The following is an 18799-nucleotide window of genomic DNA, read 5'->3' on the forward strand; positions in this document are numbered from 1 at the left end:
ATCCATATGGTGAAAAGGTAAAGGACCCAATAGAGATAGATTTTAGTTGTAGTAGGTTTTAGTTGTAGGTGGTAATAATTAATAGTCTTTTTTAATTAGAAGTTTGAAGAAAATGTCATTGGGAATATGTAGTTTTAGGTGATAATAATTAGTCTTCTTTTTTTAACATTTGCAATTATTAATATTTTTTAAGAAATAATTGATCTACTATTATAATAACTACTATCATAATAAGAAAATCCATGTCTACCAAAATTAATTTCATGTCCAAGTTTAAACAAATATTTTAATCCGATTTTCATGTCTTCAATTGTCTTTTTTCATCATCAACTCATATTAGCATGCCTTATGTCTTTAATATTTGATAATATCTAAAAACAATCATTATTTCTTTTGCATGCTACAAGTTTTCCAATCGATTCCAATATCTAAAAGTAATCATTACGGCTAATTAATCATAAAAAAGTGAAATTCATATAACTCTCTATCTTTCATACAATATCAACAAATATATAGTACCTGACATAATTCAAATTCAAATAGAGGAATCAGTATAAAATAATTGTAAATAAACATACAAAAAAGATTTTGTATAGAATTAAAAATTAAAAATTAAATGCATATAACACCTTTCAATACGCATTATTGTATCTTTCCCATTGAAAATAGTTGACATTAATTCTAATTTATATTCATTTCTTTAATATTTATAAAAAAAATATTTGACATAAATTCTAATTTATATTCATTTCATTAAATATATCAAATATAAAGAAAGAGTTGGTATATAAATCTTTTTCTGTCAAGATTATAAATAAAATTATAAGTTATTTTTTATTTAATAAATATTCTATTTTTGCTATTGGATATGCAATTTGAATTAAATATTTTTGTTGTTTTTATTCCATTACATTAGTATTTGTGATTCGGTATGAGTAGCTAACACAAATAAGAGAAATTAACGACATATATGTGATAAGTAACATTAATATTAATAATATACATCTTTTGTACAAATTTTTCTTTGGTAAATCAAATTAAATATATATTTAAAGTTAAATAATGAGATTTAAATGTGTTGCATTGAATTATAATATGTCATTTCATTATTTTTTGTTTTTTGACTTATATAGATGTTATAATTTTTTTTGCAATTTTTTATTTTGATAATTTAAATTTGCAATTTGAATCATGCTCATAAAAAGGCGGGTAGACATACTAGGGGTGGGAGCCCATAAAAATTGTTGATAATGTGCGTCTGCGGAAAAAAAAGCGGGTAGACATACTAGGGGTGGGAGCCCATAAAAATTGTTGATAATGATAGTACATAATAACTACATTATCTCAATTTTTATTTATTTTTTTATTTTTTATCAAGAACTATATTTTATCAGAGTTTAAATTGTAATCAACAATAATAATTAATTATCTCTAATATTATTTTAATTTTTATCCAACATAAATATCATCATTGAAAACAACTACAAATTGATAAATTAAATTAATATTGATATGATAATCATCATTGAAGAAATCATTTCGCTTAATTAATATATATTTTAATATAATTCTTTAACCATAACCATATTATATTTATTTAACATTTATTCCGACTTTACGTGATCCGTGCGGGCGCACGGGTCCTTTACTAGTTCCTATTAAAAAGGAAGTTAAATTTAAAATTAATTTAAAATTTACCACTAAAATAGTGACACATACTCATTTTTGCATTTCTTCTTCAAATTGCTTCATACTAAATAGCACTACTCTTGAAAAAGTCACAAGTTCCGTAAATTAATTTCACATTTCACTATGTTTTAAGGGTTTCGTAGATGCATCTACGGAAAAAATTATTATTTTTTTTTAAAAAATAGTACTTTCAGAGATGTATCTATAAAAATACGAGGGTAGTTTTGTCAATTCGGTGATGAGCCAAATATCTATGGGGTGGGTGAAAATTTTTCATAATTTATAACATTCTTTTACAAAGGTGGTCCATTCTACTAATCCGCTGGTTTTTCCGGTTTAACTGTTTTTCTAGCCGGTTTATCAACTTTTGTCCCGGTTTTCTCATAGGTCGGTTTACAGTGATTAATGGGCTGGAAGCTGGATTACTATGCGGTTTCCGGTTGAACCGTCCGGTCTGGGTTTAATTATATTGATAATTTCAAGACAATAAAACTAAACCAAGTTGGAGTCGCTCTGAACTCCTTTTGCCGGAAACGCAGCGGAGTGTTGGTCGTCCGTCAGAAAGAGTGAAAAAACTCTCCAGGTTTTTATTAACTTTCATTGAATTTTCCTTTTACTGTAACGCGTGCCAAGATAATAGCAATTTCCCGCTAGATTATTTTGAATCAATTATTGCTTTTCCTCACGGTGGTTGATTCTGAAACAGCTTCTAACCTAAAATCACGTTTTCTTTGGAATTGAAGTTCTAAATTGTTTCAATTCCTAGAAGGTGATATAGATTTGGCAGTTTTTTCTTGGTTTGGAATTCAATGAATCCTTATTATGATTTTGTTAGGGTTAAGGGAGCATAGAGAGATGATCTACACGGCAATTGATACATTTTACCTCACGGATGAGCAGCTGACAAATTCACCTTCCAGAAAAGATGGCATAGATGAAGCTACTGAAACCGCCCTTAGAATCTATGGCTGTGATCTCATCCAAGAAAGCGGCATTTTGCTGAGATTTTATCCTTTTTCTTATTAATATTATTAATATTTCTATTTTCATTTTCGATGTAATCCCTGCATTCGGTTTAGTTTGTTACCTTAACTGTGAGACAGACCACAAGCTGTTATGGCCACTGGGCAGGTTCTATTTCATCGTTTCTATTGCAAGAAGTCGTTTGCACGGTTTAATGTCAAGGTCTTGATGTATATGCATGCTGCTTACTCCTTTTCCTCTCTTGTGTGTAATGAATTAAAATGCTCATAGCTCTCTTTTTTGCAGAAAGTTGCTGCAAGCTCTGTGTGGCTGGCTTCAAAACTGGAGGAAAACCCGAGAAAAGCCAGACAAGTGCTTATTATTTTTCATAGGATGGAATGCAGGAGGGAGAACTTGCCCATTGATCATTTAGACTTGTATTCCAAGGTTGTAAGCTCTCGTTTTTTCCCTTTAACTTTTGTAGCTCACATACTGATAAAATAATGGATTTAGGCCCAAACTATGAGATTTTAAAGCAGATGCTTAATGGGTTTATAATTGACATGCCCATGATATGGAAGGTGTATGAGTGTAAGAAAAAGAAAAAGTAGAAGGGAGAGGAATAGAAATCTGTTGACCGGCAGTTAGTTAGGATCTTCTAATGAACTTATTAGGGTAGTGGGATTGGCATTCATCAACCATTTTCCATTGGGACCCTAGCAGTTAGGCAGAGATAGTGTGTTTCTCTTCTCCGAGGAGCTTGGCTCTGGTTTATCTTGTATGAGAGCTTGGTCTCTTTTGGATGATCAATATTATTGTTTCTGAATTTTGTCCATTAATTATTTCACTGCACTATCAGATACAAGCAATGGGTTATTTAGTTATAGTCATTTGAATGATTTTGTTTTTTTTGTGCTGAACAGAAATATGTTGATTTAAAAATGGAGCTGAGTAGAACTGAGAGACATATTTTGAAAGAAATGGGATTCATTTGTCATGTTGAACATCCTCACAAGTTTATTTCAAATTACCTTGCTACCCTTGAAACACCTCCAGAATTGAGGCAAGAAGCTTGGAATCTGGCTAATGACAGGTACATATTTCGAGATATTGTTATTATAATAATAATAATAATTATTATTGTGTATATTCTCAATATACACCTGTGGTCCATTTAACACTATACATACCCCATGATTCATTATTCCCAGTCCCAAGAGATCCCTGAATTAGACTGTATCTTTTCTTATGTTATTTCTTAAGGGTTGCTTCTATTGAAGTTTTAGTCAGTTAGTCTTCAGTTTGGATATTTTATCAAGGTCATTTATACATGGATGCAACATACAATTTCAAGTGATGGACTGATCCTCTTAGGGCATTTAATGAAGTAAAACAAATCTTTCTTTGACACTTTTGTTCACAACCTGATAGCATAATATTGTTCTGTGTGGGCTCTGGCAGTGTTATAGTGAAAAATGTTAGATACTATACAAATCAATTGATGTTTTCTAGGATATTGTACAGGCTAGGCAGCAAGTGTGACTGTATTATGGTATTAAGTTTTGACGTTTTCTGATATTGGTAAACCTGTTGATCTCGTCATATTTGTCAAATGAGTGGATGTTATGAAGAGTATTTTACTTGCATAAATATTATATTCTGCTGATTTGATATTATAGTTATCATGTACTTAATGTTGTGATTCTATATTGATTATTGTTAGAAAGCTATGCTAAGTCTGAACTCTTCATTTTCTATTTCTTTGATTCAATGAATAGTTAGTTACAAGAATCTAACAGATTGCATTTTATAGAAGCAATCCTGTAACCTGCTGTAGCAGGTTACCTTACTCTAGCTACTGCCAGGTGTCAGTTACACTATACAGACTACTATTTACTAGTATATTCTAATACCCCCCCCCAAACTCATGGGGAGCTGGCAACCTTGAGTTTGTGCTTCAACTCTAGAAACTTGGTGGATGGAAGAGGCTTTGTCAACACATCTGCCAGTTGATCAACACCAGGGATATGAACAACATCAAGCTGCTTGGCTAGAACTTTTTCTCTGACAAAGAATAGGTCTATCTCCATGTGTTTGGTTCTTGTATGCATGATAGGATTGTGGGCCAGCAGCACTGCAGACTGATTGTCACACAAGATGATAGGAGGTTTGGTGGTAATAGACAACTCCTTGAGAAGAGTTTGCACCCATAACAGATCTGCAGTGGCTTGGGCAAGACTCCTGTACTCAGCTTCTGTGCTGGACCTTGCCACAACTGGCTGCTTCTTTGACCACCAAGATATGAGGTTTGTGCCAAAGAAGATTGCTGCACCTGAAGTGCTTCTCCTGTCATCTGGGTCAGAAGCCCAGTCAGCATCACAGTACACCTGTAAAGAAGGCACAGTATGAGGGGAGAGAGGGGATAAATGTAAGCCATGCTGAAGGGTCCCTTTGAGGTATTTGAGAATCCTTTTGACAGCCACCCAGTGGGATTCAAGAGGAGCTGACATGAATTGGCATACTTTATTCACAGCAAAGGAGATGTCAGGTCTGGTGATTGTAGCATACTGCAAAGCACCAACTACAGACCTGTAAAGAAAGGGGTCAGGAAGGGGTGCTGAACCAGTTTTGGTGAGCTTACAGGTGGATTGCATAGGGGTGGCAACTGCTGCAGACTCATGCATATTAGTTTTATACAGCAAATCCCTAATATACTTAGACTGAGTTAACAAAAGAGAGCCATTGGAGGCAGACTTCACTTCAATTCCCAAAAAATAATCAAGGTTACCAAGATGTTTTAGGGAGAAGGCTAGATTGAGTTTGGAGATGATATTCAAAACTAGAGGTTTGGAATTGCCAGTGATAATGATGTCATCTACATAGACAAGAATGTAGATGATGTGATTTTTGGAGGAATAGATGAAGAGGGATGGATCACACTTGCTAGCTTGGAAGTGAAGTTTCAGGAGGGCTGCCTGCAGTTTTTCAAACCATTGCCTGGGGGCCTGTTTAAGGCCATATAAAGCCTTGTGAAGCTTGCAGACTAAAGAAGAATCAGCACTGATAAACCCCGGGGGTTGTTCCATGTAAACCTCTTCAGTCAATGTGCCATTTAGAAAGGCATTGTTGACATCAATCTGTTGTATGGTCCAGTGATGAGTCAAGGCAATAGTGAGAATTATCCTAATGGTGATTGGTTTGACAACAGGAGAGAAAGTTTCCTGGAAGTCAAAGCCTTGCCTCTGGTGAAAACCTTTGGCAACCAACCTGGCCTTATACTTGTTGACAGTCCCATCAGGGTTTTCCTTAACCCTGAACACCCATTTACAACCTATGGCTCTTCTATGGGCAGGAAGAGAAACTAAGGACCAGGTCTGATTTTTCAGTAAAGCATCAAACTCAGACTGCATAGCAGATTTCCAATGAGAGTTCCCAAGGGCCTGCTTGACAGACTTGGGCTCAACAGTAGTAAGAAGAAGTCTGGGCTCAAGTCTGGGTTGAGTGAAGCCAGATTTCGCCCTAGTTTGCATGTGATGAGAATTAACAGGTACTTGGGAAACAGGTGCAGCATTGGGGGGAAGCACAGGATGAGAAGTAGTAGAGGATGAAGGAGAGGAGGAGGAGGCTGAGCCTGTCTCAGAAACAGGATTAGAAGGGGAAGAGTGAACAGGTTCAGAAACAGAGTTGGAAATAGGTGCAGGGGAAGATATAAGAGGAGCAGAATTAGACACAGAATTAGGTTCAGAACTGGACACAGACTTAGTCTCAGAGGAAAGAGAACGATTAGGCTGAGATTGGTGAGAAGTAATAGGTGAAGAGTGTGCAGAAATAGAGGTAGTAGGTTGAAAAGCAGACAAAGGCAGAGGAGAAAGAGGGACAGGCTTGGATAGAGAAAGGCTTTTAGAGGAAGAAGGAAAAAGATCAGGATAAGGGAACCTGGTCTCATTGAACAGAACATCCTTAGAGATGAATAACCTGCCAGAGGGAGACAAACATCTATATCCCTTATGAGAGGTGGAGTAGCCAAGAAATAAGCACTCATGAGACCTAAACTCAAGCTTGTGAGCATTGTAAGGTCTTAAAAGTGGAAAGCAGGCACAACCAAACACTTTCAAGAACTTGTAATCAGGTTTGGTGTGAAATAAGGCAGTGTAGGGAACCTGGAAATTAATGGAGGCAGAGGGAAGTCTATTTATGAGGTAGACAGCAGTGGAGAAGGCATAATCCCAATAAACAAGAGGAAGAGAAGCTTGGCTAAGCAGTGTGAGGCCAAGGTCAACAATGTGTCTGTGCTTCCTCTCAATTACACCATTCTGATGGTGAGTATGAGGACAAATAATTCTGTGTTGAATGCCTAGTTCAGAGAGGAATTTTGTAAAGGGCCTAAACTCTCCTCCCCAATCTGACTGAACAGATTTGATAGGATATCCATGCTGAAGTTCAACCATAGCCTTGAATTGCTTAAAGGTACTAAGTGCCTCAGCCTTAGTTTTGAGTAGATATAGCCAAGTGAATCTAGTGTGTGCATCTACTAAAGACATATAATAGGAATAGCCAGAAGTAGAAGTATTAGGAGAAGGCCCCCATAAGTCACAGTAAATCAACTCTAGAGGTGCAGTGTGTGGAGTGTGAGATAGAGTAGATGGCAATCTATGAGCTTTTCCCATACAACAGGCAGTGCAGAATAAACTTTCATCTTTGAATTGAAAAGGAATATTACAAGATTGGAGGACAAGCCTCAATGTATTTATACTAGGATGTCCTAGTCTCATATGCCAAATATTTGGCAGTTGTAATCCTATGCAAGCAGAATTTGCACTATATACAACATTATTTGGAGAAGATACACCTGACACACACAGGTTGAAAGAAGGAGGAGAAGCTGTCAAAGCAATAGAGGGAAACTCATATAGGCCATCAGCACCAACATGTCCTTGAAGAAGCACTGCATCAGAACCCTGTGATTTTACCAGACACTTATCAGCAGTAAACAAGAAGTAAACATTATTATCCTTGCAGAACTGACTCACACTGAGCAGATTCTTTGTGATAGAAGGAACAAGTAAGAGATGATTTAATTTAAGCTGTGAGTGTGTGTGACTATGAGAGGAAAAGGTGCTGGAACCAATTGAAGAAATGGGCAAACCTTGGCCATTTCCAATAAAGACTTGCTCATGCCCTTCATAAGGTGTGCTCTGCTGCAGATTCTTAGCATCACTAGTCACATGGTAAGAAGCTCCAGAATCAGGAAACCATGAATTGGACGAGGAGGGTGCTGAGTTTGCTATGAATGTGCTGGGAGGAACTTGTAGCACTGTGGGAACTTGAACCACTGAAGGAGGTCTCATCACAGCAGGTTGCCTGTTCCAAACCTGATTGGCAAAAGCATAAGTAGGCCATTGTTGCTGAGGAGTGCCATAGGAATTGGAATTGGCTGTAGGCTGAAAGTTCTGATTAAACCTATGCCAGCAGTTAAGAGCAGAGTGACCAAACTTCATGCATAATTGACATTGAATGTTGGAATTGGAGGATCTACCACCACGACCTCGACCAGTTCTGCCTCTTCCACGACCATAACTGCCACGGAGAGCTTGATAGTCAGGCTCAGAACTAGTAGGAGGAGCCGGAGTAGACTCTGAACTAGCAGTATTCCCTTCATCAGTGGTGGAGTTGGCATTGTTTGTGTGAGTAAGATTGAGGGACACAACTTCAGGCACAGGAGTTTTCTTGAATTTGTTGAGGCGTAATTCATGAGCAACAAGAAGGATCTCTACTTCATCAAGATCCATGATACCAAACTTGCTCTCAACAACAGAGACAACTGGAGCATACTCAGCAGGTAAACCTTCAAGAATCACATCAATGTGATGTGAAGTAGGAATAGGATCCTCAATCGAAGCAAGAGCATCAACAATTGTGCGAATTTGAAGCAGATAATCTTGCACAGACAGATTATCCAAGGTAAGAGCACGCAATTCAACTCGCAATTGACGTGCCCTAGCACGCGTCTGCTTCTGGAAATAGTTGAACAACCGATCCCATAGTTGATGTGCGTGAGTGCAACCAAGAACAAGAGAGAGAATCTCGCTCGAAAGAGTAGATTGAAGCCACGAAAGAAGTATCTGATCCTTTTGAAGCCAAACAGAATAAGCAGGATTGATCGTACCTGAGACGCGAGCAGCATCATCAACGAACTGCGGAGGAACACGAGTACAAACCACGAACTCAGTGAGATTGTGAGCGTTGATATAAGGCTCCACTTGTTGACGCCATAGATGGAAGTTCTTCTCATCAAGTTTCGATGCGATCTTGAGAGAGAAATTGAGATGACGAAGATCGCCAGGAGAAGACGACGCGATTGGCGTCGCTGTGTTGGAGATACGGAAGACGGTGAACCAGGTGGTGACGACGGCGGCGGCGTCGCCGGAGAAGTAGTCATGGCCGAAGATCGATTAGTCTACTGATACCATGTTAGAAAGCTATGCTAAGTCTGAACTCTTCATTTTCTATTTCTTTGATTCAATGAATAGTTAGTTACAAGAATCTAACAGATTGCATTTTATAGAAGCAATCCTGTAACCTGCTGTAGCAGGTTACCTTACTCTAGCTACTGCCAGGTGTCAGTTACACTATACAGACTACTATCTACTAGTATATTCTAATAATTATTTCAGAGCCTATATAATAGTCTGTGTGTGTATTTAAACACGCGGTTTCACCATCTGATGCCTGTGTTTTCTCTTATTCAATAGATTCTTACGATGTTGGACCTGTTTTACTAGTTTCTATTAGTGAACACTTGATGCTTCTTATAAGCTTGTGTGTCAAACAAACATCTGATCATATCACATAATAGTGGAATACACAATTTATTTACTCATTTAATTGCCTGACCAAAATGTGTGCTCGTATCTTTTATTATAACCTGTATTCAAATGTTTTCTTACCACATCACCTTGCTGTTTCTTACTTATATGCCTTCCTAACTAAATTTTTTATGCAGTTTGCGCACTACATTGTGTGTTAGATTTAAGAGTGAGGTTGTGGCTTGTGGCGTTGTATATGCTGCAGCTCGTAGGTTTCAGGTACCCCTTCCTGAAAATCCACCTTGGTGGAAGGCATTTGATGCAGAAAAGTCTGGGATTGATGAAGTCTGCAGGGTTTTGGCTCACCTTTATAGTCTTCCCAAGGCACAATATTTACCAATTTGCAAGGACTGGGACTCTTTTACATTCTCCAACAAATCATTGGAATCAAAGTCTCATTCAACTACAAAGGTGATGGTCAATTTTACCCTTTTTATTTAGAAAATTTGCTCCTTAATAGTGTGGTTGAAATAGTGATAAGTTATTTTTTTATGTACGCCAAAGTATAAAAATAATGTTGCCACTAAAATAAACTCCTGATGTTTTCAATCAACTTATAAACTCTAATTTTTATCTTTTAAAGTGTATCTCTTATTTGGAGAAGTCAAGTCCTATGTTTTAAACCTGTCTTAGAGGTGCAATATTATTTAGTGTCATTTGACTGTCATGAGACCATGTTTGCTTTTGCAAACCTGTATTATTGACAATCAACATATGGTTTTATTCAAGCAAACTTGAAATCATTGCCAATCTGTAGGACGCTCCACAAAGTAGCTCACCAATTAATCCTGAGACGTCAGCGTTAAAGGGAGCTCCCGGAGAAGCTAATATTGACTTGAGTGGTAGCAAGGGTGCTTTGGTAAAGCAAGCCAGTGATAAGTTGAACGATACTAGGAAGTCTGATGATGAATCCAAAGGCATTGCTGCTGAGAGAGACTTGAAAGATGAACCCACACTAAGGTCCAGACCAGACCGTAAAATGGAGGCCAGTGGGGATTTACACAGGGACAGGGAGAGGGACCGAATAAAATCCAGGGATCGTGAGCGGGGAAGGGATTCTGATAGAGAACGGGAACGAGAAGAATCTGAGAGGGTCAAACTCAAGGATCATGGTCATCGTTCTAGGGAGAGAGCAAAGGATTCAGGTATTTTTTTTATGGAATATATATGTATGACTATTGTTTTTGTTTTGTTGTTTATTTTGTGATTTAGTTTGTATTGGCGTGCAGGACATTCAGAGAAGTCAAAGCGCTATTCGTCACATGGTATGAATCTGTGTCTTTCTGAGTTTGACATTTTTTTCCCTTTTGGTATATCATCTCCTTAACTCATTTTTATATTTCAGACCGTGACCGTGACTACTACAGCTCGTCATACTCATCAAGAGAGAATCGGCATAGACATCATTAACATAACATACTTAGAAGAACCAAGATGTGCCCACATCGTTTTCTTGAGCATGAATATAAGTGTTTTTTATGTAGTTTCTGTTACCCTTTGTATTATTAGTTTATATTTTTATTTGTTCCAAAGCAAAACAGTAGCTACAACAATGTTTAGGCATATAGCCATATTCTAAGCATGCAGAAGGTATTCTGGTGCCTCTCTGCTTTTTCGAAAGAAGATTATAGTTGGTTAGCCTTCATTTTTCGTACTTATATAGAGTTATTAATTCCGGATAGCAGAGTGGAGCGGCCGACCCCTAACAACTCTGCTTATATACATGTTTAATTTGACATCTCTTTGGCTGCATATCAATTGCTTATGAAAAAGTTTAAATTCTGAGCGTTGTAGAGCGTAATATTGTTTGATGTTGTTTATATAACAATGGTAATTGGAAATCACGTTCCGGTTGAGCTTAGTTCTAGAGCGTAATATTGTTTGATGTTGTTTATATAACAATGGTAATTGGAAATCACGTTCTGGTTGAGCTTAGTTCTAGAGCGTATATTATTTGATGTTGTTTATATAACAATGGTAGATGGAAATCATGTTCTGGTTGAGCTTAGTTCTTGAGCGTATATTGTTTGATGTTGTTTATATAACAATGGTACATGGAAATCACGTTCCGGTCTCGTTTGATGTTGTTTATATCACATAGCTCTTGACATCTCTTTGGCTTCATATCATTGCTTATGATATGAAGCCAAAGAGAGCTTAGTTTCTGAGCTTCTTGAGTGTATATTGTTTGATGTTGTTTATATCACATAGCTCTGGACATCTCTTTGGCTTCATATCAATTGCTTATGGAAGAGCTTAGTTTTTTAGTGTATATTGTTTGATGTTGTTTATATCACATATTTCCTGACATCTCTTTGGCTTCATATCAATTGTTTATGAAAGAGCTTAGTTTTTGAGCTTATTTCTTGAACGTATACTGTTTGATGTTGTTTATCACATAGCTCTTGAGCACAGTGATTGTTTGAATAATAAATAGTAAGATGTATCGTCACATTTTTGTTTAAGGGGGGACTCAGTTTTAAGAAATCCAATCAATATTTCAATAGTCTGCTTTTGAAGAAATAATGAAGAAAAATTCACAAGCACTAGGAGGCATAATAACAACATGAAAGAATCTCCACTCCACAATCTATTCAACATGAACATGAAGTAGTAACTTGTAGTAGCTCATAATTTACACATACATAAGATTTGACCAAATAAACAAGAATGGGTACACCAAATAAATAATTCAAAACAATAACACATGGCGATGATGATGATGATTCATTAGCCCCTTGTCTTGAAAGGAATTGCTCGAATCACTATCTGGTGATATAATGCAGCAAGTGCAGCTCCAATGAAAGGTCCAACCCAGAAAATCCACTGTTTAATTTACCACAAAATTCAAACATTATACAAGTCAGTTTCTGAAAAAGAAATTTCAAGGCCACAAAATCATAATAAAGAAGAGATCATGAACATACATGGTCATCCCAAGCATGGTCTCTGTTGTATATTATAGCAGCACCAAGACTCCTAGCTGGGTTAATACCAGTTCCAGTAATAGGAATAGTAGCCAAGTGAACCAAAAACACAGCAAACCCAATTGGAAGAGGTGCCAAAATCTACATAAACAAACATCACATTACTCCATATAGTCCAACAAAAATGAAGCATATATCATATAGATAACTATGATAATATCATATCACAATATCATACCGGAACATGAGAATCTCTAGCATTTCTCTTGGCATCAGTGGCAGAGAAAACAGTGTAAACAAGAACAAAAGTACCAACAATCTCAGCTCCAAGACCATCCCCCTTAGTGTAACCAGGATTCACAACATTTGCTCCACCTTTGAACAACTCAAAACGAGCATTTCCCTCAAAACCCTTCACCACACCAGCACCACAGATAGCTCCAAGACACTGCATTATTATATAGAATACTGCTCTTGTCAAGGACAGTTTCCTAGCCAAAAACAAACCAAATGTCACAGCTGGATTTATGTGTCCACCTGTTCCAAACCAAACATCATTAGTTTAGTCTAAAACAAAATAAAATAATCAAATACTAGGTAACAACAATGGAGTCAAGAAAAAGAAGTGACCTGAAATTCCTGCAGTGCAGTAGACAAGTGCAAAGATCATACCACCAAAAGCCCAAGCAATCCCTTGAATACCAACAGATGCACACTTAGAGGTTGATCTATTCACACCCATGACAGTTAAGACAGTGATGTAAAGAAACAAGAAAGTTGCAACAAACTCAGCAATTCCAGCTCTGTAAAAAGACCATGACTTCAACTCCCCTGGCTCAAACAATGGAGCTGGCGGTGCTTCCTTGTAGTCCTTGCTATCACTCTGAGCTCCTGTGCCCAATGCATTCTTTTCTGAGAATTTGTTTGCTCCAATCTTAACATCTTCTTCCCTCTCCATTCTTTTTTCACTAACTCAAAACCAGTTCTTACTTCTTTGTAACTGTGTTCTGACAAGTATTCTTAGTCCTTGTTATATAGTGGAAAATTGTTAAAGGTAAAGAATATTATTTGTTTATTTGCTTTGCTGGATAATAATAACGGTCATAACTTTATGTTTTTGTTTTAGCATAGAATGTGACACTTTTTGTGCTGTATATAGGGACCATTCTAGAATTGAAAAGCAAGAAGAGGTTAAATTATTAAATAATGTTTAGGTGGATTGTTCTGGAAAGGAAGAGTAGGATGTTGATGTTGTTCCTATCTTAACAGAGTGTTAAATGCTTTTTTGTTTTGGATTTTATATCTTGTGTAATTGGTTGATTAGAGTCATGGGATTCCTTTGGTATTGTGTAATTATATATTGGGTAATGCTAACATGTGCCCTAAGGGCACATGTTAAGAGCTAAATGTAGAATTTTTTTTTAAGAAATTGCACATTGTTTTCATAAAAAATTTATAATTAATGTGCTTATTACGTTTTTCAATACAAATATATTATATTTAGGTTTCTTAACATGTGCCCTTGGGGCACATGTTAGCTTTATCCTTATATATTTAAGGTCCATTTCGTGAATGAAAAATTTAAATAACAATGTTTAAAAAAAAAAAATTACCAAAAAAACAAGTTTTTTAAAAAATTTACCAAAGTGTCTAGGTTTTGCAGGACCCCCTAGAGTATGCGCCAAACCATTTGGCGCATTAGTACAAATTTTTTTAAATTAGCCAATTCATTTGGCGTATAAGTGCTAGAAAAATATAAAAAAAAAAAAAGAAACTTGTACATTGGCGCCAAACCATTTGGCGCATACACCTACTTTTATTACTAATGCGCCAATTCATTTGGCGCATACTCCAGGGGGTCTTGCAAAACCTAGACACTTTGGTAAATTTTCTAAAAAACTTGTTTTTTTGGTAAATTTTTTTTTAAACCTTGTTATTTAATTTTTTTTTCCCATTTCGTGTACAATACATAATAAAAGATATAACTTTATGCCATATGTTGATTAGAGTATGAACTTATTTTGGACTTGTTTTGTTTTGTCTACTAAAGTGTATTTGGTGAAGTAACATAGTATATGATAATTTTGTTTTAAATTTCTTTAATTAAAATATTTTTTTTATGAATTTGAGCTGAATTAAAATAATCAATAGAATAAAATAAGAAAATAAATTCATCATTTTTTTTTAGAAAAAATAAAAAATAAAAAAATCTGATATAAATAAAATAAAAAGGAATTTGAAAAATTAAATATGAAAATTAAAATTTTAAAATAAACATGAATAAATAATAGTGAGAAAGAGTAATGTTATATGAGAATGAGAGGAAGAGATGACAGCTATTCGATTAAAATAAACGGTTGAGATTTAATATTTCGTTTAAATTATTCATGTGGTCCTCTTATTTCTCAACTGTTTTCAGTTGAGAAAAAAGAAGATCGCATGACGAGATATTAAATAGCAATCGTTTATTTTAATCAAATAGTTATTATTTCTTCCTCTCACTCTCATATAAGATTACTATTTTTCACCGGATATAATATATATATAAAATAATTTCACATTATTTGAGAATCAATCCTAAATGTAGTTTATATACAACACTCATACACCCCAACAAGACATATTTTTCTAAAGAACAAAGTCGCGAGGGTTCTCGCACTCAAAACGGACAATACCTCGCAGTCACAGTGGCGCCATTTGTGAAAATCGACTTCTGATTCTCGAATTTTTCACAGTCACACATTTTATCTTCGACCCATCAATTTGTAACCTTTTTAGTCTATCAGGTCAGAGTTCTCGAAATCAAACACTAGATCCACCACATTCGATCTATTCGTACAATAGATCAACATTGGTTTCTTAATCTTCCAGATTCCTGATACTAAACCTTTCAACAATGGTCGGATCAAAAGCTACTCGTTCTCCTGTCTTACGTGAAGCAACTGCTGTCGCAGCTGCTGCTCGAGCAACAATAACTCAACCGCCTTCGCCTTTTCCTCAAGGTATTTGCAAATCAAGTGTAGTATATATTTTGTTGCATTTCAGTCTACTCCAACCTCCTTAGATCGTAGGATCTACTCTAGTACCTTTGTTCATATTTGCCGCCAGCCACATGACCTAAACTTTTGTTTGGTTTCCAACTGTTGCAAGCTAATCTCTGAATACAAGACGCTAATGAGTTGTTGAACAACATGTATAACGTTGTTCAATAACACAATTCACATGCGATAGAGGGAAAATTATTTCTCCTTAAAGAAAGTATACACAACGCATCCCCAAGGGAAACACTGTGCAGGAAGCCTTTTCAAAGTGAAGCTTAGTCGTCGCCCCCGAGCTGATTGTGTAGTGAAAAGACGATGCTCCGTAATCGCGGAATTACCAAAAGAGTAAGTAGCGAGAAACTCTCCTCAGAGCCTCGAGGGAAACCGAGTTAGTCATGCTCTTCCACATGATCGAGAGGAGATACTACCAACCAAGAATCCGCAGAAACATCTTCTATGCGCCCACATTTTAGACAGTAAGATACCAAAGACATTGGAAAAACCTCCTAATATGAACGAGTATAACAGAAAAGAAGATCTCGATCAACACATGCAACTCGTCAATGAGGGCTTGAACAACATCAAAGTTGAGAAAGCTTTCAAGTGCAAACTATTTGCACTGATTTCGACGAAATTTGTTAGGCTATAATTCAACGATCTGTTGGACAGGAGCATCAAATCATGAATCGACCTACCATGTACACCAAGTAAATATTTAGAGCCATGAAATTTCTTCATAAAAAATAGTTCCTATCTCTATATTCTCTATTATAATGTTTTAATAATAAAAATAGAGGGAATATTAATTATAAAAATAAAATTAGAATAGACAAACTGCTCAAATGGTTTAAATCACTTAAATTGGGACAATCAAGTTTGGCAAATTTATAACTATTTAGTATAATTTTTTTTTCTCAAATAGTCTAATTATTGTAGTTCACCTTTTTAAAAATATTTGTTTTTCTAGAACATTCATGTGAATTTATTATAAGAGTTTGGTATAATTTTTTTTGGATATGTATTATAATTTTTAAATAATTAATTTATAAATATTAAAATGTTATACATAATACATAACAATTTAGTTATCTCTCACCCATTATTATAATTTTGAATTAAAAAAAATATAGAAAAGTCCACAAATTCCATAGTGTACTAAAAAAGTCGATTCTCCATAAAGTATTGTGAGGAGTTGTACTTATATCAATTTTGGAAGCAAGCTGGGTTCCATTGAGAAGGATGAAAAAAGCAACTGCGATCATTTCTAGTACCTAACGGTAGGGTAGGAAAGTCAGAGCAGCACGGGTGAGGTAACGACGGACAACAAAATATATCGAGTGGCTAAGGAAAATTGGCCGTTGGGAGTAACAGTCCCCACCAACCACATGGCGCATGGATAGGGTAACGGCTCTTTTGACTATGTAAAATGAATGGATTAAACACTCTCATTTTTTTTTTTACTTTTTACACTCCGCATCAAATTTTAGTCACTATAATAATTTTATAATAATTTTGTTTAATTAAATTCAACATCTCACTCCACTATTTTTATTTTATATTTTTTATATTTTTAGTTTTGTAATTATATATCAATATCAATTATCGATTAAAATTAAATTAAAATAATAAAGAGTTAAATAATTTATTTATTTTTCTTCTAATTTAATAACTTATTTGAATTATTAAAAAGATTGTTAGAGCTACACACAAGAGTTTATTGAAAGCTAAATAGAAAAATTAGAGAGAAAAATCTCGGTTAGATAACTGATCTAGTTCAATTGTTGGATTGGATATTCGTTGAACCGGTGTGAACGGGTCAAAACCGGTGCAAACTGCCAACATTGAAACAATATTTCCTTCCTTGAAATTAAATTTAGTAGACAATTGAGTTATTTTATTATAAATTATTCAATTAGATTATGTTGCAATTAAACTTTATTTGCACTTATACTTTATAATTTTGTACTATTTTACTATGCGCAATTATTAGGTTTAAAATTTAAATTTAAATTATGAACTTGTGAATTTTTTTATGATATGATATTTTCAAAAAATCTAAGTGTTAGTTATATTTTGGAGAGACTGAATTATCTTGTTCAACAGGTTTTATACCTATATAATTTTGTTATAACGATCAATGTATTCAACTGAGTTATCCGATTTAGTCATGCGGTTCGATCAGTGACTCAGTGGTTCGACCAATAAATCAATAACTCAATACCCTCATTGATTTGATGTCTAGTCTGGTTTTTAAATCACTGAGAGAAGATTTTTCTTGCAGGTTTGTTAAAACTTTTATTACTTAGAATAAAAATTAAACAGTGGAGGAGAGTAATCCACTACTTTTTTCTCTCTTTATTGATAAGAAACTTAAATTTGAATAACATCACTATGATTAAAAAAACTTATTTTATGTTGTTTCGCTTATAGTGATTGTGGATGCAAGTTGCAATCATGAAAACCAATAATTTATGAGATAAGAATTTAAAAATTGAGAAATAATGAAATAGTAAAAAAATATATATTATTTGATAAAATACTATAAATTTTTAAATATTTTATTCTTTAGTGACGCTTTTTAATGTGTGTATTATTGTTTGAAAGGTAATGGCATATGAAATAAAAAAATTAATCAAATATAAAAGTTTGTAAATAAAGTAGTTAATCGAACTATAAATAAAGTAGTAAATTACTTTAAAACAGTAAATAAAGTAGCGAATCAAACTTGAAAATAAAAATATAGTCTGACAGTTTGTCAACCTGCAAACTCGTTAGTAAACGAAACGTGCTTGACTTTTGAGCTCAGACATCTAAGTTAGACCGATTTGCCTCGTTTTTAAATGGACTTAAATGTGACGTACCTAAACGGGGCAGGTTGCCCGCTTGGTCACCCTTAGTTAAGAATAAATTTTAGCGACTAAACAACTTGATAACAAATTGTAATAAATAAAAAAGAGAATTGCGATTTTACCAAATAATTCTTATTAATTATTAATGTATTTTAATTATTATTAATGTAAAAATTGTAAATTATAAATATTAATTAAGGATATAGGTCAAATTTAAAAAATGCATTGAAAATTAAAATAACGCTTATTTAAAAATAACTAATTAAACAAAGGTGACATTTATTTTAAAACTAATTTTATTATAATGATTCTTTTATAAAGAAAATAGAAGATTTTGAGTTGACCTATTCTTTATTATCCTTGAATATTTGGAATTTTTTCCAAATTAAAAGATTTTTTTAAAGTAATTCTTGTCAAACTTTAATTTTCAATAGTTTTTTTTGCTATACAAAATATTTTTCAGA

The 18799-nt window shown here is 34.7% G+C and overlaps 2 protein-coding genes across 3 annotated transcripts; one reads left to right on the forward strand and one right to left on the reverse strand.

Annotated features, from left to right (window-relative positions):
* Nucleotides 1–2114: 2114 nt before the first annotated feature.
* Nucleotides 2115–11163, forward strand: LOC131652449 (cyclin-L1-1-like). Of its 2 annotated transcripts, none has more exons than XM_058922298.1 (8): nucleotides 2115–2272; nucleotides 2525–2874; nucleotides 2959–3099; nucleotides 3576–3745; nucleotides 9656–9929; nucleotides 10276–10663; nucleotides 10748–10783; nucleotides 10864–11163. In XM_058922298.1, the coding sequence occupies exons 2-8, from the start codon at nucleotides 2806–2808 to the stop codon at nucleotides 10926–10928; spliced, it is 1143 nt and encodes a 380-aa protein (XP_058778281.1). In that variant the 5' UTR covers nucleotides 2115–2272; nucleotides 2525–2805; the 3' UTR covers nucleotides 10929–11163. The 2 variants fall into 2 exon arrangements, with proteins under 2 accessions (XP_058778281.1, XP_058778282.1); XM_058922299.1 differs by having other exon boundaries at nucleotides 2171–2272; nucleotides 2532–2874.
* A 911-nt stretch (nucleotides 11164–12074) lies between these two features.
* LOC131652450 (probable aquaporin PIP1-2) lies at nucleotides 12075–13496 on the reverse strand. Its single transcript, XM_058922300.1, has 4 exons — nucleotides 13076–13496; nucleotides 12684–12982; nucleotides 12446–12586; nucleotides 12075–12344 (listed from the first exon to the last, which is right to left on the reverse strand). Exons 1-4 carry the CDS (start codon nucleotides 13401–13403, stop codon nucleotides 12249–12251), a joined length of 864 nt encoding a protein of 287 aa, XP_058778283.1. The 5' UTR covers nucleotides 13404–13496; the 3' UTR covers nucleotides 12075–12248.
* Nucleotides 13497–18799: the final 5303 nt, after the last annotated feature.

Source organism: Vicia villosa, linkage group LG2 (assembly GCF_029867415.1).
Source record: "Vicia villosa cultivar HV-30 ecotype Madison, WI linkage group LG2, Vvil1.0, whole genome shotgun sequence".
Lineage (NCBI taxonomy): Eukaryota > Viridiplantae > Streptophyta > Magnoliopsida > Fabales > Fabaceae > Vicia > Vicia villosa.